The sequence below is a fragment of the Balaenoptera acutorostrata genome, chromosome 19, assembly GCF_949987535.1.
Source record: "Balaenoptera acutorostrata chromosome 19, mBalAcu1.1, whole genome shotgun sequence".
NCBI lineage: Eukaryota > Metazoa > Chordata > Mammalia > Artiodactyla > Balaenopteridae > Balaenoptera > Balaenoptera acutorostrata.
In genome coordinates this window covers 13,634,064-13,658,702 of record NC_080082.1, presented here as the reverse complement: position 1 = coordinate 13,658,702, position 24,639 = coordinate 13,634,064, and the positions used below count along the sequence as shown (strand labels likewise).

Here is a 24,639-nt window from a genome sequence, read left to right as displayed (position 1 = left end):
TGCCCTGTGGCTCTAGGGAAATCACTTTCCGTCCTTGTTTACCTTCTGGCTAATGAGTGAGGGTGGCAGGCTAATCTGGTCTTTAGAGGCCCGAGTTAAGGAGAGCAGAGTGATGCTATCTGCAGTTAGAGGGAAGAGCCCTTTCTCTTGTCCACCCTTCAGTTAAGTGGGCATCTCCTCTACTGCCAGCTCTGTCCCCTCTGGGACTTGGGGGCAGGGCTGGGGGAGAGCACGTGTGCATGTGCGATCTGTCTGCACATTATTTTTCCTTTCTGCAATTTCAGAGTCATGCTGCGGCAGCCTGGCGCCTGACGAGTGAGGGGAACCTGCCAGGGGATTACTGCTAGCTCAAGGCAGGACAGAGGCCTCAGGGGAGCGGAGATGGGCAGAGCAGCCTCCAAGCCTGGGCCAGCAGCACCAAGACGGAGGCCTGGGCCCTGGCCTGGAGCTTGGCACACACTCGCTCGGCTGACCCTGATGGCATTCGAAGCAACACCCTGCTGAGAAGCGGCTGTTCCCAGGCCCCAGAGGACCTCAGAGCAGCAGCCGGAGTTTGACCACCCCTGCACAACTGCAGCTGGGGCCGCGACCGTCGGGGGAAGGGGCTGGCGCCTCGGATGGGAAGTAGAAGGGCAGAACCTAACGCCAGGAGGATCTTGGTCTCTGAAGAGTTTTCTGGAACCCACAGAGCTTCCTGGGTTTCTTCTCTCTGGATTGGGGCTTGGTTCCCTTTCCTCCCCTGGCAGAGGGGTTGGGCCCTGAGGGCCAACTGAGAGAGGGAAGACTCTTACATGAGATTCAGGCTGCTTGAAGCCCACGTGCTCTCTGCTGTGATTGGGGTTCAAGGGCTTCCCTGCTGCAGGGGACGAGGGGCCGCCTCGGCATCTGCTCATGAGCCACAAGGACCCCGAATGCTCCAGACTGGATCGTTTCAAGCCGCCAAAGAGGGGGACCCCCAGAGCTGGCAGCCAGCAACCCCAAGGGACTAGAGGGCTGGGATGGACTGACCTCCCCCTTGCCAGGGCTCCGGGAGAAGCAGAGCCTCTGTGGCCCAGCTAGTGACGGAGAGACCCAATGAAGCCATAAGCAGGGCCAGGCGGCTCAGGGACAGGGGAGCCGCTGCTGCCGACGTGCTTTCTCCCGACGCTGAGGGAGGGCGTGGTGTGGGACTCCTGCCCCTGTCCCGTCCTTGGCACGTGCCCATATGCCCTTTGCGCGTGGTGCCAGAACAAGCAGGCTACACTGTGGCTGGCCCATCAGCGGGCTGGGAAAGGAGTGGCCACGGTGACACCCGCCTGACTGCCGGGCTGAGGCCCCGGATCCCCGGGGCGCCGAACCATGAAGTGCTCCCTGCGGGTGTGGTTCCTCTCCGTGGCCTTCCTGCTGGTGTTCATCATGTCACTGCTGTTCACCTACTCCCACCACAGCATGGCCACCCTGCCCTACCTGGACTCGGGCGCCCTGGACGGGACCCACCGGGTGAAGCTGGTGCCCGGCTACACTGGCCTTCAGCGCCTCAGCAAGGAGGGGCCCGCCGGCAAGAGCTGTGCCTGTCGCCGCTGCATGGGCGACGCTGGCGCCTCTGAGTGGTTTGATAGCCACTTCAACAGCAACATTTCCCCGGTCTGGACCCGAGAGAACATGGACCTGCCCCCAGAGGTCCAGAGGTGGTGGATGGTGAGAAAGCCGTGGCCTTTCCTGCCTCCTCTCCGGGGGTCTGTCCCCCCGTTTGGGAGTCACCCTTAGAGCCCCCTCTTGGATTGGGGCTGTCTGTCTTCTGGCCCCCAGAGCCTTGACAAAGTGTGAGGTTCACTGGACCAGAGCCAGCTACTAGGATCACAGATTGTGAAGGGGAGAGCGAGCTTTGGCCTGGAAGGAAAGAGAACTAATATTTTCTAGTGCCTGTAGAGGCCAAACAGAGACCAGAAATGCCTTGCTGGGCCAGGGAGGTGAAATAGACAGGAGAGACAGGTTCCCCAGGGAGAAGATGGTGAGAAGTGAGCATGGCAACAGGAAGAAGGCCTGCCCATTATAAAGGAGGCAGCGGCTCAGCTCCAGTGATTGTTGCTATGCAGGCAGTATCCTAATTTGTAAATGTTTGCTCAAAATAATTTGAAACACCGTGCCACTCACTTGGTTCCTTCCAATTGCTGGAAAAGCCTTTCTTCTGGGTTGGGATAGGAAAGCATCAGCAACTCCTCTGGGGGCTAAGGGAGGTGAAGGGGAGGGGTTGGGGGGACAGGTGTGCCCAAGCCTCCCCGCTCTTCCGGATCCTGTCACCTTGCTGCTGCTTTAGCTCCCTTCACCTTGTCCCTGTCATCTCTGGAGTGTCACTCCCTAGGCTTTGCCAGGGCCATCTGGTTGCCACACATGTCAGAGGTGGAGCAGTGTCAGTACTTGACCCAGGGGGGCCTGCAGGCTGCAGGCATTTCCTGCTGGGGGACTTGGGAGGCAGCTCGTGGTCCCTGGCTTCCCCAGCTGGCAAATGGGGAGGGTGATGACTCTCCCTTTTTCTCACAGTTAGGACAACTGTGAGGATGCGCTCTTGCAGTCAGGCTTATCAGAGCATCTCAGAGATCCTGCTTCCCAGCCCGGACTGTCAGAGTCCCTAAGGATGGGGCGTCTACAGAGCAGGAGTCGCCAGGAGCCACACACGCCCTTCCCATGACAGCGCTCACAGTCACACCCTTCATTTTACGGGGAAGATCAAGGTTCAGAGAGTGCCCTGGGCTTGCCCTGGTCATAGGTCTCAGTGGTGGCCACGAAGGGCCAGCACAGGCCTCTGGGCAGGGATGGACCGAGAGGCAGGCCAGGCCCCCTGCTCACGGGTGGAGCTCAGGGCTGTTGAAGCCCCAGAAGCCACCTCTCTGCTGCTCCCCACAGTCACCCTCTTTTGCTATGAACTTAGAAATTCTTGTCTCAGGGCTAAGTTGCTTCTCCACACTGAGTTCATGTTCTTGTGCTCAGGGGCCCTTCCTGTGCTCAGAAAAGAGGCAGAGAAGCAGGCCCACCCATCCCCTCCGTGCATTCGGTCCCCTGAGCAGCTCCTGCTTAGCCGCAAACCTGCAGCGTTACCGCTTGGACCACAGAGCATTTTAAAGCCCTTACAGATGGTGGCCCAGGGGCTGAATCCAGCTCACTCAATGTTTTTAAACTATTTGCATGAGTTACCATCATTTAGGAATCAGGATATTTCACATGACATCTGTTTTTTCAGTTTCTCTTGAAAAACCAGAAAATCTGGTCCTTCTGGGCTGACAATCCCACAAGGCAACAATTGGTTGAAGTCACCCCTTTTTTATTTTTTAATTTATTTATTTATTTTGGGCTGCCTTGGGTCTTCATTGCTGTGCGCAGGCCTTTGCCTAGTTGTGTGAGCGGGGGCCACTCTTCTTTGCGGTGCGTGGGCTTCAGTAGTTGTGGTACATGGGCTCAGGAATTCTGTCGCACGGGCCCAGCCGCTCCACAGCATGTGGGATCCTCCCAGACCAGGGCTCGAACCTGCGACCCCTGCCCTGGCAGGCGGACTCCCAACCACCGCGCCACCAGGGAAGCCCCAGTCACCTCTTTTTGATGGGAGCTCCTGTTGGCTGTAGGCCCCACCTGCCTCTTCACTCCTGCATGTTACCTGCCTGGCATTATAGGCGTTTAAGTGCTGCCCTGGCCTCATTTCATGGTCTCTTGCATCACTGGTGGTGGGAGGTGCAGGGGACTGGTTTCATTCCAGCTGTTCTGACTTTGAAAGAATATCTGTGCCTCTTTGCCTTTTCCCCAGGGCTCAGGGCTCTGGATATCCTGTGGATCTTGCCTGGAGTTTCAGGCTGAGTCCCAGGGGCGCCCCTTGCAGGCTACTTGGGAATAAGCCCCTGAAGCTCCCCGGGGCTTTCCACATTAACTGCACCTCAAAATGACCATGAGACTCAGAGCTGCCCTGAGAGGACAGCAGAGCAGGGGCCTCTGTGCTTCGCGGCACAGGCCTGCAGACCCCTGGAGAAGGTGTTGAATAGCGCCTTGACCCCCAAGCCCAACCAGTACCGCAGGGCTACTCCCGAAAGCAGGGCCCTCCCTGGTCTGGTCTCGGTAGGGAGACTGCGCTGTTGTTGAACAAGGGGAGGGTCCTTACTGCTCAGGGAGGATTTCCACCCCCTGACAGCCTGGGTAGGAGGCCCGCGCCGCTTGGACACTGGAGGGTGAGGGCAGGGAGGGGGAGCAGGCGGGAGTCCCCTCCCGATCACACCCCTCCTTCTTTCTTCTCCCCTCCCCCCCCAGATGTTGCAGCCCCAGTTCAAGTCACACAACACCAACGAGGTGCTGGAGAAGCTGTTCCAGATAGTACCAGGCGAGAACCCCTACCGTTTCCGGGACCCTCGCCAGTGCCGGCGCTGTGCTGTGGTGGGGAACTCGGGCAACCTGCGGGGCTCTGGCTACGGGCCGGATGTGGACGGGCACAACTTCATCATGAGGTTAGTCCCAGGGAGCTCAAGGCTGGACCCAGGACCAGCCTCCAGGAGGGGGCCCTGGCCTCCTTGGCCTTGTCCGGCCGCGTAGGAGCGGCCAGCTGCCGGGGGTGCTGTGACAGAGGCTCAAGTCTCTCGCTTGTGTTTGTCGGGGTGGATGAGGAGGCAGAACTGTCATTCTGAACTTTGCTTGAGGCCCGCGCTCAGCTTCCAACTCTGAATGGCTCTGCAAAGAGCTGAAACTAGACTTCTGGCTGATGTCTTGTGAAAACTCCCCCCCAGAGGCCCTTTCACCTTCCTGGTCCCCTTTAGCAGTTGGGCCAGGAGTGTGGGCCCCAAACTAGTGTCTTGCTTAATAGCCACAGATGATGCCTCTGGCAGACTCGCAGAGGAGCGGCGTCCTGGGCAGAAAAAGGAGCTGTCGGTGCCTGCTTTGGGCTCCCATCCCTTACCTTTACCTCAGCATTTCGATTGTGCAGGGGCTCATTCATTCTACAGACGTCTGTGCCCAGCCTTGAGGAAAAGAGAAGGGCTGGGGGGCCACTCATTCCAGACGAAGACAGGAGCAGGGAGCCCGAGTGTGAGCAGGGACTAGAGGTGGATTTGTGACCCGGACATGGGCTGCTCATTCTGCTCCTGAACTGCCATGTTTTCTGACTTGTCTCCCTAGACTTGGGGCAGGAAATGCCACAGTGGGGATCCTTCCATCCCACTCCTTGGTGGAGGAAGAGCCCTAAGAGTAAAGATACTGAAAATGCCCAGTTTTCACTAAGCATCTCTTAGGATGAGCACTGCAGAAAGACCAGGTTTCCCAGGAGGCAGAGCGAAGGGCTTTGTCTTAGAAACTGTTGCTGTCTCCATAGCAACACCAAGGCAGCAATATGTCTGAGGCTTTCAACATTCCTTGCAGAACCTTTCTCATGTTGAGAATGGTTGGCGGCGGGGGGCGGGGGGGAGAGGGGGATGCTAGGCCAAATCCAGGCATCCACAGCCACCAGCTGAGAAACACCATCCCCATTAAGGCTTCCTCTCCAACTGCTCTGTTCCTGCTCTGTTCCTCACAGACCCCAGGGCTGTCATGGCAGAGGCAGATCCAGACTGTGGCTTTGGTGACAATAGGACCAATGCTGTGTGTGGAGCTGTAGCAGTCCCAGCAAACTGTTGTTAATGAATGGGAAAGATACTTCTCATCCCCTCTAGGAGACAGTATCTCTGAACCCTAAATACCAAGACATCAGAGGGGTACCCAGACGGGAGGCAGACTGGCAGTTCTAAAGAAATGGATTTGGGAGAAGAGAGGCAGGATCTTAATCCCTGTTCAGGGGCCAGAGCACAGTTGGAGCTGCAGGAAAGATTCTAGGCTTCTGCTTGAAGCAGACTGGAACTGAAGTGGCTAAGAACAAGGACTCACTCTCTAGTTCCAAATCAGGCCACTCCTGGTTTCCCAGCCCAAAGTACCCTCCAGTCCCTCAAGGGAAGGGAACCAGAGAGGCATGAGGTACAGCACAGCGACCAGTGGGGGGGGAGGGGGCAGGGGCAGGCATCCTGGACACACTGTCACCACATCATGCCATCAATGGGAGACGGGCAGGAGGGAGGCAGTAGGGGAACCCCTGTGACGCAGGGCCCAGCTAGGGGGTGCTGGCCACTTTATGGACAGGGAACGTTCGAACGGGCGTAAAAAGCTGGGAGACCACGTGGAGGAGACTTTGCTCCCTCTCTCCCAGATCCCTGTGTCCCCAGTGAAGGCCCAGGTTACAGTCACCCTCCTAGGTGTATGATTCTGAATTGTGATCCACACAAGATAGGAATGTTTTCACAATACGTCACAACAGAAAAGGCGAACAGGTTTGTGTTTAAAGCTGGATCACTTGTTTTTAAGATGCTCACCAAAAAAAGGGAGTTTTGATCCTGTGTTTTGCACCACTTGAGTTAGAAGCCTTCTTGGTGTGTCACAGCCTGGGGGAATGGGCAGGGGGGAGATTGCTCTGGGGTTCCAGGTTCTTCTAAGACAGCAGAGGAGAGACAGCCCCACACTGCACATCTGCCCGGGACAGCTGAGGGTGGGCTCTGTCAGAACGAGGGCATCCCTCTTGGCCTTGGAGTGGAAAAGGGAGACAAGAACTTAAAGTGCAGGGACAGGGTGGCTGGGACGGGCAGAATTGAGCCATCCGCCCAGGGGCCGAGGGGGTGCTTCAGCTTCTTGTCTTGCTTCCATGTGTTCTATGAAAGAGGACAGAACAGCCAGGTGAGCTGTAAGCTGTGAAAGGCTGTCTTGTCTTTTTAAAAAAAAAAAAAATTATAAAAGTAATATGTGCTTGTTTTTGGGGAAAAACACCCCAGAAATGTACGCACTAAAAAGTGAATATCCAGGACTTCCCTGGTGGCGCAGTGGTTAAGAATCTGCCTGCCCATGCAGGGGACACGGGTTTGAGCCCTGGTCCGGGAAGATCCCTCATGCCACGGAGCAACTAAGCCCATGCGCCACAACTACTGAGCCTGTGCTCTAGAGCCCACGAGCCACAACTACTGAGCCCACATGCCACAACTACTGAAGCCCGCGCACCTAGAGCCCGTGCTCCAGAACGAGAAGCCACCGCAGTGAGAAGCCAGCGCACTGCAGCAAAGAGTAGCCCCCGCTCACCGCAACTAGAGAAAGCCTGCACGCATCAACAAAGACCCAACGCAGCTAAAAATAAAACATATATATATATATATATATATATTTAAAGTTTTTAATTAATTATTTATTTTGGCTGTGTTGGGTCTTCGTTTCTGTGCGAGGGCTTCCTCTAGCTGCGGCAAGCGGGAGCCACTCTTCATCACGGTGCGCGGGCCTCTCACTATCGCGGCCCCTCTTGTTGCAGAGCGCAGAGCACAGGCTCCAGACATGCAGGCTCAGTAGTTGTGGCTCATGGGCCTAGTTGCTCCGCGGCATGTGGGATCTTCCCAGACCAGGGCCCGAACCCGTGTCCTCTGCATTGACAGGCAGATTCTCAACCACTGTACCACCAAGGAAGCCCTAAAACATATATTTTTTTAAAAAATGAATTATCCCATTCCCTAAGAGTAGCCATTGTTAAAATTTTAATACTCTTCCAGATTTTTTTTCTATTCATATACAAAAGTTAGTTTTTATTCTTCCTCCCTTCCCTCCTTCCTTCATTCCTTCCTTTCTTCCTTCCTTTCTCTCTCTCTCTCTCTCTCTCTCCCTCTCCTTCTATCCTTTCTTTTTTTTGTTTTCTTTCACAAAAAATGGAATCACACTATCTAATTTTCAGTTTTCCTTTTCTGTGTTATAATTTCCTCTGACTGCACAGGTATTCAAAAGATATGCGTTAAAAAGAAAGAAGTGAGATTCCTCACGCCACTTGGTTTTTTTCACTCAGTAGCTCTTGGACGTATTTCTTACCAGCACATGTAAATCTACTTTGTTCATTCTGATGACTACATGCTATTCTGTTACATGAATGTACCAAAATGTATTAACCAGTTCTCTATTGTTTGATTGGTTTTCCTTTTCACTATTGTAAATAATACTGCAGTGAATATCCTTTGCACACTTATGCAACCATTTTTATAGGATAAATTTTAAGAATGGAATTGCTGGGTAAGTGCACACCTATTTACGTGTTTGATGGCCAGCAACAAACTGTCCTCTAAAACTCTTGTACCAGTTTCCACGGTGGTGTCTTCTCACGCCACCCTCTTGTCCCTGCAGGATGAATCAGGCGCCAACTGTGGGCTTTGAGCAGGATGTCGGCAGCCGAACCACCCACCATTTCATGTACCCCGAGAGTGCCAAGAACCTGCCCGCCAACGTCAGCTTCGTGCTGGTGCCCTTCAAAGCCCTGGATCTACTGTGGATCGCCAGCGCCCTGTCCACGGGGCAGATCCGATTGTGAGCTCCTCTGCTGGCTGGAAGTGGGATATGGGTGACAGGCCCACCTTGGGAGGAGTTGTCCAGGGAATGGATCTTAGAATTCCTTTAATTGACTATTTTGGCCAAGAGGGGCCGGTGAGGAGAGAAGCAGTGGTAGGGAGGGCCCCAAACGGTGGCTAGCTGAGGCCACAGCTTGTTTTGGGTCACTCCCTGCATGGTGGCAGCCAGCATACTGGCGGTAGAAAGGTGGAGAAGGACACTTTTCCAGGTCTCCTTTCCAGGAGGTAGCTCCTACTGTGGGAGCTCTGCCTTCTGAGAACTTTCTTTGGAGGCAGTTGCCCAGTCACAGCTGGGAACCTCAGGAAATTCAATTCACCAAGTAGTTTTTTTTTAACAGCTTTATTGAGATATAATTCACATACCATACAATTCACACATTGAAAATGTACAGTTCAGGGACTTTTCGTATGTCTACAGAGTTGTGTAACCATCACCACAATTAATTTTAGAATACATGCATGTTCTCAAGATGAAGATAATCTAAAGATACTCCTGTACCCCTTAGCCATCTCCTCCACTCCCTCCACCCTCTCCTCCCCCGCAGCCCTAGGCAACCACTAATCTGCTCTGTCTCACCATGGTTTGTGTGTGTGTGTGTGTGTGTAAAAATGTATGCGTGTAACAAAATATACCATTTTAACCACACAGTTCTTTAGCATTAAGTACATTCACATGGCTGTGCAAACCTCACCACAGCCCATCTCCAGAACTTTTTCATCATCTCAAATGAAAACTCTGTACCCACTAAACAGTAACTCCCCATTCCCCCCCTCCCTCCAGCCCCTGATAACCACTATTCTTTCTGTTTCTGTGATTTGACTATTCTAGGTACTTCATACAAGTGGAATCATGTAGTGTTTGTCCTTTTGAGTCTGGCTTATTTCAGTAGCATAATGTTTTCAGGGTTCATGCATGTTATAGCCTGTGTCAGGATTTCATCCCTTTTAAAGGCTGCATAGTATTCTAGTGTATGGATATACCAGATTTGTTTATCCATTCATCTGTCAATGGACAATTGGATTGTTGCCACCTTTTGCCTGTTGTCACCACATTTTTTTTTTTTTTATTAATTTATTTTTGGCTGTGTTGGGTCTTTGTTTCTGTGCGAGGGCTTTCTCTAGTTGCGGCAAGCGGGGGCCACTCTTCATCGCGGTGCGCGGGCCTCTTACTATCGCAGCCTCTCTTGCTGCGGAGCACAGGCTCCAGACGCGCAGGCTCAGTAGTTGTGGCTCACGGACCTAGTTGCTCCGCGGCATGTGGGATCTTCCCAGACCAGGGCTCGAACCCGTGTCCCCTGCATTGGCAGGCAGATTCTCAACCACTGTGCCACCAGGGAAGCCCCACCACATATTTTTTAAACACAGAAGTATAAGTTAACAGTTTTCTGACTTTATCTTATGTTTGGGAGTCATAAGGGCTAAAATAAGTGCTGTAGAGTTTAAGTCCCATGGATACTCAGAAATGGGAGTGTAGGTTACAGGCACCATGGCTGACTAATAGGGAAGGAGGGATTTGTGCCAAATGGGAGGAGAGTAGCAAGAGGGCTATTGTGGACAGAGGTAAGAGCACAAACATGGTGGGTGTGAGATGATCACAGCAGAGTGTTGTGGGAAGAAAAGTTGGGGCTGGGTTATGGAAGGCCCCAGTGCTTGTCTAAAACATCCTTATTTCATCTTGAAGGACATAGAGAGCCACTGAAGGTTTCTGAGCAAGGAACTGCAGTGATGTGCTATGGGACAGCAGTCTGGAAGCAGGGGAGCCTGTCGTGAGGCTGTCATCACTCGGGCCTCAGTGGGAGAAAAGGCATCCCTGGCTCCACGGAGCCATCTCAGTGTTATTTTTCTTTCTGCTTTCAGCACCTATGCCCCAGTGAAGTCCTTCCTGCGAGTGGACAAAGAAAAGGTAAGTTTCCTCCTCCCCCTTCTTCATCCCCACCCCAGAGGAAACAGTGCAGACCTGACTTGTGCTGTGCCTGGTCTTGTGGTTCAGATACCCCCCAAAACCCTTCTAGAACCTTCAGAGTCCTCATCTGCTGGTATGCCTGACCCCACACAGAGGCTGCAGGAACCAGAGAACCCTGATGAACAGGTCCACTGGCAAGCATGGAGGAACTGGCAGAAGCTGTTCAGAGCCTGGCCTGAGCCTCCAGGCCCCAGAAGCCCTCATGTGCTCATTACATCTTCTCCTCCCAGGTCCAGATCTACAACCCAGCCTTCTTCAAGTACATCCACGACAGGTGGACAGAGCATCATGGGCGGTACCCTTCCACTGGGATGCTGGTACTCTTCTTTGCTCTGCATGTGTGTGATGAGGTGGGTAGTTGATAAAATAGCGGGACCCATAGACAAGAGGGAGTCAGCCCTTGTCGGGGCTTAGCAGTGCTTCAAGAGGAATGTGATTTTGCAGGAAGAAACAAAGTGGCTTTCATTCCCCCAATTTCTAGGTTGTAAGGTATAGATCTGCATTTCCCAAACTTAACTACTTTCATGATTTTACCAAATCTGAAATCACTTCATTGAAACGCTAAATTTATTTAAAAAGGAAATTGAATACTACTGTAATTGATACTACTTGCCATAAACAATAAGCATAAACGTAAATGGAATGGAAACGACGTAGTTAAGTTTCAGCGGGATGGTGTCTCCCACAGCTGTGGGCCCCAGGCCTACTCTGTGTTAAAAATGGAGGTTAGTCATTCAAGGAGCCCATCTCTCTGGCAGGGGTAGCTACTGTGCCATACACGGTAGTGCTCATGCCCAGCACACCCACTTTTGCCAGTAAACTCTTCAGTGTATGGTACTGGGTACTTGACCAGCTTTCAATAAAAGTACTCCATTAAAAAAAAAAAAAAAGTTAGCAAGGGTTGGAGAGCTGTCACAGACTAGCCCCAAACTGAGGTGTTCTTGATGTAATCAGAGGGTGGTTGGAAGGAGAACCGGAAGGGAGCAGCAGTCTCCCTCTGGGACAGTGTCCTTAGCGTCAGGGCTGGGTGTCCCCGGTCTAACCGCGCGCTGTAAATTGATGAGCTGCCGGCCTCTGGCTGTGGTCGGCTCGTCGCGGCTCCCCTCTCCTCCCGCACCGCACCACGACCCGAGGCTCTCCCGCGCCCTCTGCTCCCTGGTCCCCGACTTGGGGTGACCCGCGCCGCCCTCCCCCGCAGGTGAACGTGTACGGGTTCGGGGCCGACAGCCGGGGCAACTGGCACCACTACTGGGAGAATAACCGGTACGCGGGCGAGTTCCGGAAGACGGGCGTGCATGACGCCGACTTCGAGGCCCACATCATCGACATGCTGGCCAAGGCCAGCAAGATCGAGGTCTACCGAGGGAACTGAGCCCGACCCAGCCGTGACTCTTCCGGCCCTACCGCGAGGCGCCGGCAAGCGCTCCAGCCGGGACTCAGGGTCAGCCCGGGGGTGGTGGCCTAAGCGCGGGCGCGGCGCCCTATTGGGCGTCAGCAGGCAATCGGGAGCGACGCCGCCGCAGTGTGGACCAATCATGCTGCAGTCTAACGAGCGCCGGCTATCCTCCGCCAATCACGAGACTCTGGGCGCTGGCTGGGCCTGGCATTAATCAGCGCTGCCGCCGGCCGGAGCCTCTGTTTCTCCCAGCCAATCATGCGACTCAAGGAGAACTTCCGGCGCTGGGGCCCGTCTCCTCCAATCAATGGCCTTCGGAGGCGGGCCGGCGGCCGATCAATCCCCACTCCCGTATGCTTTTGGGTAGGAATTTATCGAGATTTCACGCTTTCAAAGGAGCAGAAGTTCCGGCCTCGAGAAGTACTTTCTTCAGGCTCGGCAGGAGGCGTCTCAGTCGCCGGCCGGCCTGACCCCGCAGGGGGCGCGGAGGAGGAAACGGTGGGGAAGGTGCGGGACAGTAGCGGCCCGGTCTCCCCTTCCCGGGGGTCCCTCATGGCCTCGGGGCGGGCGGAGGGGCGTTCGCGGAGGCTTGCGGGTGGTCAGGTGGTTTCCAAGGAGCCCGTTTTTCCCCAGGGGAAAAGTTAGAGCCCTCCCAAACCGCTCTGGACCTCCGAGAGAACTAGACCCCACATTTCCTTTATCGGTCAGGCGCAGATGGGTGAGTGCAAACCCACCAAAGAAATGCAGTGAGAATCCAGAGGGCACGTGGGTCCCCTCCTCCTGCCTCCTCCCCTCCCGCCTTTGGCCACCCTATGGAATGGCCTTTCTGACCATGGCATTTAGTGTCTCACCAGAAAACTAGAATTGTTTTCACGTCTTGCTGGGGGCGGAATTCGCCTAGGGCTTAACTCTGGAACACAGGTGTAAGAATAGGGCAGGAGACAAGGAAGCCCCGTCACGTCAAATGTAAGGTACACCCACGTGTACCCTCGGCCCCTGTTCGCCCACAACCTTTTTTAAGTGTCTCTCCCTAGGCCCTGGGCCTCCTCACCAGCCTACTTGTTGCTCTGGGAAAAAAAAAAAAATCAAAACTTGCCCTGATTGGGGCACTGCTGCTCCCCGCCCTTCCCCCTTTGTCTGGCTCTAGGGAGAGGGAGCAACACGTAGGAAAGAAGGCTGGAGATGCTTTGGGCTCATGATTTAGCTAACCTGAAGTTACTAGGGGTGGCTGACCAACAGATTCTTTGCAAATAGTAAGCTGGCCATGCAAATAGCTGGGGAGGAGTAGACTTGCCCCCTGCATGCCTCCTCCCCTGCCCACACATCCCTTCCCCCTTGCTCACCTCCTGCCTTTTCCCTCTAACCCACTTTCCATTTCCAGCTCTAGAAGGGCTGCGAAGCTAACAACCAGAGGTTACAGCTGGAAGCTACTTGCATGACTGAACCCAGCTTAAGTCCCTAGAGGAAGCTGCTGAAGGTGTTCTCACCTTTCAAGGTTGGGGAAGTGTAGGAGGGGTGAAAGGGCTTCTGTGAAGCTTCCAAACCACTAAAAGGATCCCCCTTCCCAACAGTGACGGACACAAAAACCACCTTTTTTTCTTGGTGAGTTGATACCACCCGGCAGCCTCCTGGCCATTGGTGTAGTTCCTGCAGCTGGCTGGGGGAACAGTAGCCAGCAGGGGAGTGTATTAGAGGGTTAGGGCAGGGCAGTGGGCACCCCTAAAAGTTAATATATTGAGAACTTAGCTTGAGTCTGTCCCTTCCCAATTCCAGAAGTAGGAGTAAAGAATGTGGGTGGGTTAGGGGGGCCTTTAGTGGAATGCCTCTCTCACCACCTCCCACTGTCATTTTAGAGAGTCGAGGTACCAGTTATTCTTGCCAGTCTCATCTCAGTGCTTCCTGAAGAGGCTCTTTTGAGTGTTTAAAAGATGACAAAACAATGCAATATGCCAAACAGTATTGAGCAGAATAATTTATTTCTTTTCTGTTCCTTTTTCTTCTTTTGTTTGGATTTTGTTTTGTTTAAAATATTAATAAATCCCCATTCTGGAAGAGGTAGGTCCCAGCATCTGGCCCAGATCTTCTTTTCTACAACAGTTATTTAAACAAATGTTGTTTTATTTTCTTCCCTTTCTCTTTCTGAATTAAAAAGAGCAAAGAAACTATATAGTTGTTTGTTTGTTCTGAAATGTGTTTGCTGGTGAAAAGAAGGTGTATCTGTCAGTGGGAAGTTGTGACCACGTGATGACTAAGACTGTTGTGGGTGGATGTGAAGAGGGGAGGGCACGACTCCCACCCTTTCCTTATACGTGAGGCTTCCCAACCCCCAACTGCCAGCTATGCCTTCTGGGAGGGTGGCCTTCACCACTGTCCTTCAGGGCCCCGGAGTCGATCAGCAGGGCAGACACTGTCCACTGCAAGGCGCCAGCACAGCATGCAGATCTAGCAGGCACCAGGATGGGGCTTTTCCCCCTTCCTTTTCCAGGTTCTGTGGAACTTCCCATGATGCCATAGGTGTGGGTTGGCAGGGATTTGGCAGAATGGTAGGAGCTGGTGCCACAGTGGTCTGCGGTAACTGCCTGTGCTGTTAACTGGGCTGTCTGGACCCACTCGAGCCTACTTCCATCATGCAACAGAATGGCACTGAATGTACAGTTTTATAGTCTGGTGGATGAGATAATGTGGGCCTCACGATGGATCTCTCTTAGAGTCTGTAGTCACATGGTGTCCTGCAATCCAGTTTCTGTCAGTGCTCAAGAGCGAGCCCAGAGTTACTTTTCAAATGGAGAGTACTTTTTGGTGGAGGAGGGCATAGGTCTTTTTCTAAAACACTAGGACTCTGGGCTGTAATTCTCTTATTTGGAGTTGACATAGGCTCCATATGACATCTCCCTTTGCCACAGACACTCTCCAATAGCATTTGGTTGGCTGAGTGATAAGGTCCAGCGTCCGGATGACGTGCACATAGCCTGGGCTTCCGAGAACTGTTTCTTATCTGGGCCCCAGTCTTATGGGTTGTGGGTCACCACACTTTGTGGGAGCAGCACTCCAGATGTTGTACCTGTTACCTCCAGAATCAAGAGTCTCACCAAATCATGTGTCTGTTTTTTTTAATGTTGGCCAAGGACTGTGTTGCTTTGATTCAGCAAAGATACCACATCTGGAACCACAGGTTACGTTAACATTGCCACTTGTTTACCTTTGCAGTAAACTACTGTCATTCTCCATGATTCAGATGGTGAGTGAATGAAACGAGGAAGAAGTCACCCACCCTTCCATAACTCAATTTGGATGGCAGCACCAATCTCTGCAAATCCTGCTGGAATGTGGTATTGAGTTTGACTTACCATGTTGGAGATAGTTCCAGGGACTTCTATTAGGCCCATCCCATCATAATCACCTTCCCTCCACAGGTCTGGTTGCCAATATGGTGATTTTGCCAGGTAGTAAATATCTCTCTTTCCTTTTGGAACTAAGGAAATTACCTTAAAATAGGTCTGTGGTCTCATTGGACCCACCATTAAATGGACTTGGACCAGAGCTCCATCTATCATTAGCCATAGTAAGCTCCAACTCTCATAATAAGGTGGACTGCATTGGCATTTGGGTCTCAGAGCCAGTGTCTGATAACTCCTGATGGTCTGGGTATTTCCCTTTCCCCAGTGCCCTGTCACTCCAGGAAATAGGTTCCTCTGGAAAAGCTTAGGGGAAGAGCCACACTACATACCTGCTACATCAGAGAATAGTTCCTCAAAGGACCCTGAGATTGCCTTGAAAAAGGCTCCAGGTGTGTGACCTGATTAGGTCTGGGAACTGGGTAAGAAGCCAAAAATTCCCATCACTGTGACTCAGGTTTCTTCTCGGCACTCCTAGAATGTTCCCTCCCATACACCTCAAGCAGTACCTTAGTAGGCTGCCCAGCATCTGTTTTACTTCTGGGGACCTTAATGGTCGATTAACTTGCCCCAAATGCTTATAGGTCAGAACTCTAATTGCCAAACTGGATTGTTGTGGTAAATGTGCCTCCCTGGGTCAGGTAGGGAGGCACGGCTTTCTCGTCTTTGTCAGGCTGAGATCCATTCTTTTCTGACCCTCACATAACAGCCACCAGAATTCTTTAAAGATGGTGCCTCAATCGCTACTACGTTTTAAAAAAATTTTATTGAAGTATAGTTGATTTACAATATTGTGTTAATTTCTGCTATACAGCAAAGTGATTCAGTTGTACATATATATTCTTTTTTTTTATTTTTATTTTTATTTTTGGCTGCTTTTGGGTCTTTGTTGCTGTGCGTGGGCTTTCTCTAGTTGCAGTGAGCGGGGGCTACTCTTCATTGCAGTGCGCGGGCTTCTCGTTGCGGAGCACAGGCTCTAAGCACGTGGGCTCAGTAGTTGTGGCACACGGGCTTAGTTGCTCCGCAGCATGTGGGATCTTCCCAGACCAGGGCTCGAACCTGTGTCCCCTGCATTGGCAGGCGGATTCTCAACCACTGCACCACCAGGGAAGCCCTACATATATATTCCTGTTCATATTCTTTTCCATTATGATTTATCACAGGATATTGAATATAGTTCCCTGTACTATACAGTAGGACCTTGGTGTTTATCCATTCTATATATATAATAGTTTGTATCTGCTAATCCCAAACTCCCAATCCTTCCTTCTTCCCACCCCACCTCCCCCTTGGCAACCACAAGTCTGTTCTCTACGTCTGTGAGTCTGTTTCTGTTTCGTAGATATGTTCATTTGTGTCGCATTGTAGATTCCACATATAAGTGATATCATACGGTATTTGTCTTGCTCTTTCTGATTTACTTAGTATGATAATCTCTGGTTGCATCCATGTTGCTGCAAATGGCATTATTTCATTCTTTTTCGTGGCTGAGTAATATTCCACTGTATATATGTGCCACGTTTTCTTTATCCATTCATCTGTCGATGGACATTTAGGTTGTTTCCAGGTCTTGGCTATTGTAAATAGTGCTGCTCTGAAGCATAGGGGTGCATGACTAATACATTTTTTTTTTAAAGACATTGTTTTGAAATGATGGTTTTTTTTTAATTTTTGTTTTTTGGCCGCATTGGGTCTTCGTTGCTGCGTGCACGCTTTCTCTAGTTGCAGCAAGTGGGCACTACTCTTCGTTGCAATGCACAGCCTTCTCATTGCAGTGGCTTCTCTTGTTGCAGAGCATGGGCTCTAGAGCGCATGGGCTTCAGTAGATGCGGCATGTGGGCTCAGTAGTTGCAGCATGCGGGCTCTAGAGCGCAGGCTCAGTAGTTGTGGCTCACGGGCTCTAGAGCACAGGCTTAGTAGTTGTGGTGCACGGGCTTAGTTGCTCCACCACATGTGGGATCTTCCCGGACCAGGGCTCGAACCCGTGTACCCTGCATTGGCAGTTGGATTCTTAACCACTGAGCAACCAGGGAAGTCCCGACTAATACATTTTTTTTAATATAAATTAATTTATTTTATTTATTTATTTGTGGCTGTGTTGGGTCTTCACTGCTGCGCGCGGGCTTTCTCTAGTTGCTGCGAGCGGGGGCAACTCTTCGTTGCAGTGTGCGGGCTTCTCGTTGCGGTGGCTTCTCATTGCGGAGCATGGGCTCTAGGCATGCGGGCTTCAGTAGTTGCGGCATGCGGGCTCAGTAGTTGTGGCTCACGGGCTCTAGAGTACAGGCTCAGTAGTTGCGGCACATGGGCTTAGTTGCTCAGCGGCATGTGTGATCTTCCCGGACCAGGTATCGAACCCGTGTCCCCTGCATTGGCAGGTGGATTCTCAACCACTGCGCCACCAGGGAAGCCCCCCGACTAATACATTTTTAAATTAATTTTTTAAAACTATTTTTGTTGTGGGATATAATGCATAAACAGAAAAGAGCATAAGAATAAATGTACAAAAATGTATAGCTTCATGAATTATTATTTTTTAAAAGCTCCATAATGGACATTTATTTCGTAAAGCAAAGATGGCATATTATATAATACATATAGATTATAGATTATAAATAGATAGAATTATATAATTCCTGTGGTAAAGGAAAAGCAATTTCCACTGCCATTTGGATATCAAAATGGACTGAAGAAAAAAGAGGTGATTGAACATGTTATATGGAAGAATTGGAAAAGCTAGAATTTTATTTTTCCAGCCTTATTGAGATACAATTGACATAGAAAGTTATATATGTATGTAAGGTATACACATAGTGATGTTATGTGCATGTATATTGCAAAATGATTACCACAATAAGATTAGTTAACACATCACATCGTATGGTTAAAATATTTGTGTGTGTGATGAGAACTTTCAAAATCTACTCTCTTAGCAACTTTCAAACATACAGTACAATATTGTTAACTGTAATCACCACGCTGTACATTACATCCCCAGAGCTTATTTATCTTGTAACTAGAAGTTTATACCTTTTGACCACCTTCACCCATTCCCCCACCCTGGCAAGCACCAATCTGCTCTCTGTTTCTGTGAATTTAGTTTTTTTAGGTTCCATATAAAAGTGAGATCATACAGTATTTGTCTTTCTCCATCTGACTTATTTCAGTTAGCATAATGCCCTCAATGTCCATCCATGTTGTTGCAAAAGGCAGGATCTCCTTTTTTATAAATAATATTCCATTGTGTATATATGCACGACATTTTCTTTATTCATTCATCTGTTGATGGACATTTAGGTTATTTCCACGTCTTGGCTATTGTAAATAATGCTGCAGTGAACATGGGGGTGCAGATGTCTCTTCAAGACAGTGATTTTATTCTTTTGGATGTGTACCCAGAAGTGGAATTGTTGGATCATATGGTAGTTCTATGTGCACATGCAAAAGAATGAAACTGGACCCCTATCTCACACCACTCAAAAAAATTAACTCCAAATGGATTAGACTTAAATGTAAAACCTGAAACCAAAATATATAAAGAACTCATATAACTCAATAGCAAAAAAAAAACCAATCTGATTAAAAAATGGGCAGATATGAATAGACATTTCTCCAGTGAAGACATACAGATGGTTACCAGGTACATGAAAAGATATGCAACATCTTTAATTATCAGGGAAATGCAAATCAAAGCCATAATGAGATATCACCACACTTCTGTTAGAACAGCTGTTATCAGAAAGACAAGAGATAACAAGCGCTGGTGAGGATGTGGAACAGAGGGAACCCTTGTGCCCTGATGGGGGAAACTGAAATTGATGCAGCCACTATGAAAAACAGTATGGCGGTTCCTTAATGAGTTATTTTAAGATGAACACTCATGTAGCCACCACTCAGGTTGTGCAAGCACCCCAGAGGCCTCCCTGTTCCATCTTCCTTGCCAAGCACAGCCCCCTTCCTTCCCCTGAAGGTGACCACCGCCCTGACATTCCATATTCACTTGAGTATTTCTGGATACTCAATTCTCTTTCATTAGTCTGATTACCTAGACCCAAGTCCGCATGGAAATTTGGTTTATAATAGAGATGGCCTCTCAAATCACTTAGGAAAAGATGGATATTTAAATAAATTTTATTGGGATAACTAGATAACCATCTGGAAAAAGATAAAATTAGATCCATAGCCTAAACCATTCACGAAAATGCCAAGTGAATCAGAGCTAAATGTTAAAAATAAAACCCTAAAAGTAGGAGTTCTTTGATATATTCAAACAGAATATTATCAGCTTTGTAGCTGGTTTTTGGATTGGAATTTTTTTCATGCTCTATATAGTTCCCTGTATTACTAAAAATTGGAGCTTTTTCATTCATTTTTCTGTGTATTCCAAACATTTTGTTAAATTCCCTCTTCCAATGTAACTGCTTCCATTTTATTTGTCCATGTGAGTTTATACCTTTTTCCTTCCTTCCCTATAAATTCAGTGAGCTCTTGGAAAGGAAAGTTAGGTAAGTGTGGTGTTTAATCGCATACTAGCAGACACCTTTTTCTTCCTCTGTTTTCCTCTGTCTCCACAGAGCTGATTTTTTGTGGTTGTTTATTTAACCCCTCTCTGTCATGATGGAGGCTTTTAAAATAATTGGGAATTGGAAATTGTTCTGTTCTCTGAAATAGTGGATCCAGAAGCTGCTTGGGAATTTTGTGTACCGAGATGGAGCATATCTATGATATGGGTTGACTTTAGGGTGACTGGACAGGGAACCAGCTGTTCCAAGGCAGGGAGGGTGGTCAGGATAAGCTAGGTTGTGCTACAGTAACAAACACCCTTCAAACTCGCAGTGGCTTAAAACAACAAAGTTTGTTTCTCACTCAAGCCACTTTCCCATCATGGGCTGTGCTCTTCATGGTCACTCAGGGACCCAGACAGAAAGGAGTGCCATCTGTGGTGGATCTGTTGTTTCAGGGCCAGGAAAAGAGTATCTGGTGAGCCACAGGCTGGCTCTGAATGCTTCTGTCAAGAAGTTCACATTTCCTTGATGTCAGAGAAGTCCCATGTCCATGCCTCCGTCTAGCAGGAATGTGTGTTCCTCTGGGAGAGGCACCATGTTTGAGTGAGCAGTAATACAGTCTGAACACAGAGGGCTCTTTGGAGAGAAACACTTAGATTTATGGCCTGACCAGGGGTGGTGGATACACACTTGGCTGGCACTCTGGCTGGATGCTAGAGGAAGGGCAGGAAGCGATTAAATATTTTACCCATCAGAGGAATGAACGGCTGAGGGCTGCCATTCAGCAGGCAAGGACATACATATTTGACAAAGTAGGAAAACATCATTCCTGGCTTGGTGAGGGGAAGGGTGAAATCCTAAAACACTTCAAAAAATCAAATTATTCCTTTCTGAGTGAATTAGGAACCAAAGCTCCTTCTCACTACCCTTCCAGAAAAATCACAGCTTCTGCGGTAAGTTTGTCTGTGTGACAACTAATGCACAAAAATGCAAGATGGTCCCTCCCCTTACACTTGCTGAACTGTGGGTATCAGGACCAGCCTGCTCCCCGAGAATATAGAAACAACACCTTTCATCTAACAACTGTTTCTGCTCCTGAGAATAATACAGGCTCTTTCTGGCAACATGGCTTCTCTGCAGGGAGAAGCCTTGGTGAAGTAGAAAGAACATATGGTGTCTGCATTCAGAAGGATCTGAGTTCAATCCTTCTTTTGCTATGAGGTAACTTTGCCTTTTCTTTCTATAAACTTAAAACTGTTCTAAAAAAGTCAATTCTATTAAAAAAAAAAACCCACTCTTTTCAATGGAAAGAGGGGAAAGTGTCCAGAAGAGCCATCCAATCAGGAACATCCAGTTTAGAGTTTATGGGAGCAAGAAATAGTTTTATTGTGTGAATCTGCTGAAATTTGGTTGTGCTCTTATTTTTGTCCTTAAAATGAGAGTATAATTAGGATTTAAAATCTGAGATTCCCATTTATTGAGTTTATTTCAATGACTAACTTTCTCATTTCTAAAATTTCTAATCTTGTTTTATTTCTGCCCAGTGGTATGCTGGTAAACTGTCTCTCAAAACAAACTAAAACCCCTGATTTATAGTGTTGCTGATTTCTGTGGTATAAATATTCCCAGCACAGCCAGTTTCAATCTGCCAGTGATTTACCAGCCAGCTTGTGTGAGTTTCAGCACACCACTGCTCTTGTCCAAATTTACTTCATAGTTTCTTGCTCTTTTCAGTGAAATGTAATCATTTCGCTTTCTCTTTGAGCATCCAAACATACTTTAAGCGTTTTATGAGGCCATTCCATAAAATAAATTTTATTTGGGGTGAATTTGATACCTTTTTTTTTTGAAGTATAGTTGATTTACAATATTAGTTTCAGGTGTACAACACAGTGATTCAATGTTTTTATAAATCGTACTCCATTTAAAGTTATTAAAAAATAAGGGCTGTATTTCCCTGTGCTGTACAGTATATCCTGGCTGCTTATTTATGTTATACCTAGTAGTTTGTATCTCTTAATCCCATACCCCTATCTTGCCCCTCCCCACCTTCCTTCTATTGTTTGCGTCTTGCTTTGCATTCAGTTTCTTCTCTCCCCACAATCCACAGATGGGTTTGCTTTTTAAAATTTATTTATTTATTTATTTTTGGCTGCATTGGGTCTTTGTTGCTGCGTGCGGGCTTTCTCTAGTTGCAGCGAGCGGGGGCTACTCTTCGTTGCGGTGCGCAGGCTTCTCATTGCGGTGGCTTCTCTTGTTGCAGAGCATGGGCTCTAGGCGCACAGGCTCAGTAGTTGTAGCTCGCGGGCTCTAGACCACAGGCTCGGTAGTTGTGGCTCAGGGGCTTAGCTGCTCCGTGGTATGTGGGATCTTCCTGGACCAGGGCTCGAACCCATGTACCCTGCATTGGCAGGCGGATTCTTAACCACTGCGCCACCAGGGAAACCCCACCAGTGGATTTAGGAATAGGCTCCATCCAGCTCCCCGCCCCTCTCGCCCTTATTCTAGAGCCAGGTGTGCTGATTCAGTGAGATCAGAGGATATCAGACCAGGCAGGCAGACAGGATGGTGTGGGTTACCGGTTGCAGTGGGGATCCGCATCCTCCTGTCTCCTTTCTGGGCCTGCATCTCGATGAAAGTCTCTGTCCAGCTGGCGTGCAGGCGAAGCGCCAATCCAGTGCCCTCCAAGCGGCGAGGCTGCCTGGAGTTCTGGTCTTGTGTGCAGCGCTTCGCTTCCCGGCCCCTCTGCTGAGCGGGACCCAACAGCCTGCAGCTGCTCGGTCCCCGGACGGGAGTCCAGCAAGCTTTGGCTTCAGCCCTGCTCACAGCTTTGCATTTTCCCCCGTTACTGGTCCACAGAAGTATTCATCTCGTTTTTCAGGTCGGGCGGTATGTTTTGTTTTCTAGTTTTACGTTTTCTATATCACTGTTGTGTTTTGGGGTCAAAGTGGGTGTCACTTATCTGGAATGCTGACACTGCACACGACCTCCTCTCCCTCTTTGCCTGTCTCCCTTCTGAGCACCCCTCGCACTGCTTCCTCTCTACCCGCCCTCGCCTTGTCCCCGGCCTTTCTGGAAACTTGCTCCACTTCTCGCTCCCACTTTTCTTCTCAGAACCCCTTCCCGCACCAGTGGCTTGCATGCGCCCCTGACACACCTGCAGTCACCGTACCTGCTGCACCCCCAGGACACTCAGTCTCACTTTCTCTCACATCCGATCCCAGCTGGACCCTGTCGCTCAGTCTCGGCTCCAGCCCACACACCCACTCACCCGGAGGTAACCGTAATTGCTCACAGCAAATCAGGCGGGCAAAACGACACTTCAAAACATACAAAAACATGAGTAAATAATTTATAATACTGAGATGAGGAAAGGTTTTCTAGCCATGACATGAAATCCAGATTTCTTAATAATGAAGTCTGAGCAATATTAAACTTTTTTTTTTTTTTTTTGTTTAACATCTTTATTGGAGTATAATTGCTTTACAATGGTGTGCTAGTTTCTGCTGTATAACAAAGTGAATCAGATACATACGCATATATCCCCATATCTCCTCCCTCTTGCCTCCCTCCCACCCTCCCTATCCCACTCCTCTAGGTGGTCACATAGCACCGAGCTGATCTCCCTGTGCTATGCTGCTGCTTCCCACTAGCTGTTTTACATTTGGTAGTGTATATATGTCCATGCCACTCTCTCATTTCATCCCAGCTTACCCTTCTCCCTCCCCGTGTCCTCAAGTCCATTCTCTACGTCTGTGTCTTTATTCCTGTCCTGCCCCTAGGTTCTTCAGAATCAATTTTTTTTTTTGTTTAGATTCCATATATATGTTAGCATACAGTATTTTTCTTTCTGACTTACTTCACTCAGTATGACAGACTCTAGGTCCATCCACCTCACTACAAATAACTCAATTTTGTTTCTTTTTATGGCTGAGTAATATTCCATTGTATATATGTGCCACATCTTCTTTATTCATTCATCTGTCGATGGACACTTAGGTTGCTTCCGTGTCCTGCCTATTGTAAATAGTGCTGCAGTGAACATTGTGGTACATGACTCTTTGAATTATGGTTTTCTCCGGGCATATGCCCAGTAATGCGATTGCTGGGTCGTATGGTAGTTCTTTTTTTTAGTTTTTTTAAGGAACCTCAATACTGTTCTCCATAGTGGCTGTATCAGTTTACATTACCACCAACAGTGCAAGAGGGTTCCCTTTTCTCCACACCCTCTCGAGCATTTATTGTTTGTAGACTTTTTAATGATGGCCATTCTGACCAATATTAAACTTTTGTGCAGTATTAAGAAAAAATGATTTTGTAAAGACAAACTAGGAAAACGTCCACCACTCAAGACAGTCTAATTTCCCTAAAATAGAAAGGTGGCTAAAATTCAGTGAGGACTAACAAGCCAGTAGCAAAATGGTGAGATACAAATGGGCAGCACACCAAAACAGAAAATACAAATACCAATAAACTGAAAATTTGCCAAACATCACTAAATTAAAAAAAAAAAAAAAAGACAGTTATATAATCTATTTTTGCTACCCAGACTGGCAGTTTTAAAAATTGATAATAGAGGGGGTTGGTAAGCACGTAATAAGTATCTTTGTTATCACTGTAATAACATAAATTGGTAAAAACTTTTCGGCAGGCTATATTAACAATGTGTTCAAATGTTAAGGGTCCCCACTCTGACCCAACAACTCTACTTCCAGGTATACATCCTGAGTGAGTCTCAGCTGGGCTCAGAGAGGAGCGGGACTGGTATTTTCACCGTGGGCAACGACACAGTGGAAGCCCCCATGTGCCTGTCGCTAGGAGCCATGATGTCACGCTGGGGCGGCTACACGCTGGAATGATGCTTGTTGAGAGTGAGGCACACCCACGTCACATGTCCAAGACACACGGGTAAGTGAAAAGGCAGGTCGCACAAGAGCGTGAGTAGAATGTTCACATTTTTGTAAAAGAAAAGTGGGTTGATATA

General features: G+C 49.1%; 1 protein-coding gene across 2 annotated transcripts in view; it reads left to right on the top strand.

Annotated features, from left to right (window-relative positions):
• ST3GAL2 (ST3 beta-galactoside alpha-2,3-sialyltransferase 2) overlaps nt 1-24,636 on the top strand; it is a 56,727-nt gene extending 32,091 nt beyond the window's left edge. The window contains exons 2-9 of one of the 2 annotated variants that reach the window (XR_003622029.2): nt 285-1,677; nt 4,270-4,463; nt 8,179-8,358; nt 10,257-10,302; nt 10,593-10,712; nt 11,561-12,265; nt 14,966-14,996; nt 24,371-24,636. Coding sequence is in view for 1 of the 2 variants with exons in the window: in XM_007198258.2 (XP_007198320.1) it covers nt 1,339-1,677; nt 4,270-4,463; nt 8,179-8,358; nt 10,257-10,302; nt 10,593-10,712; nt 11,561-11,734 (1,053 nt within the window). In the remaining variant the exon portion in view is untranslated. Of the gene's footprint in view, nt 1-284; nt 1,678-4,269; nt 4,464-8,178; nt 8,359-10,256; nt 10,303-10,592; nt 10,713-11,560; nt 13,924-14,965; nt 14,997-24,370 lie in introns of those variants that run through there. The other variant, XM_007198258.2, reaches the window with a different exon arrangement.
• Nucleotides 24,637-24,639: the final 3 nt, after the last annotated feature.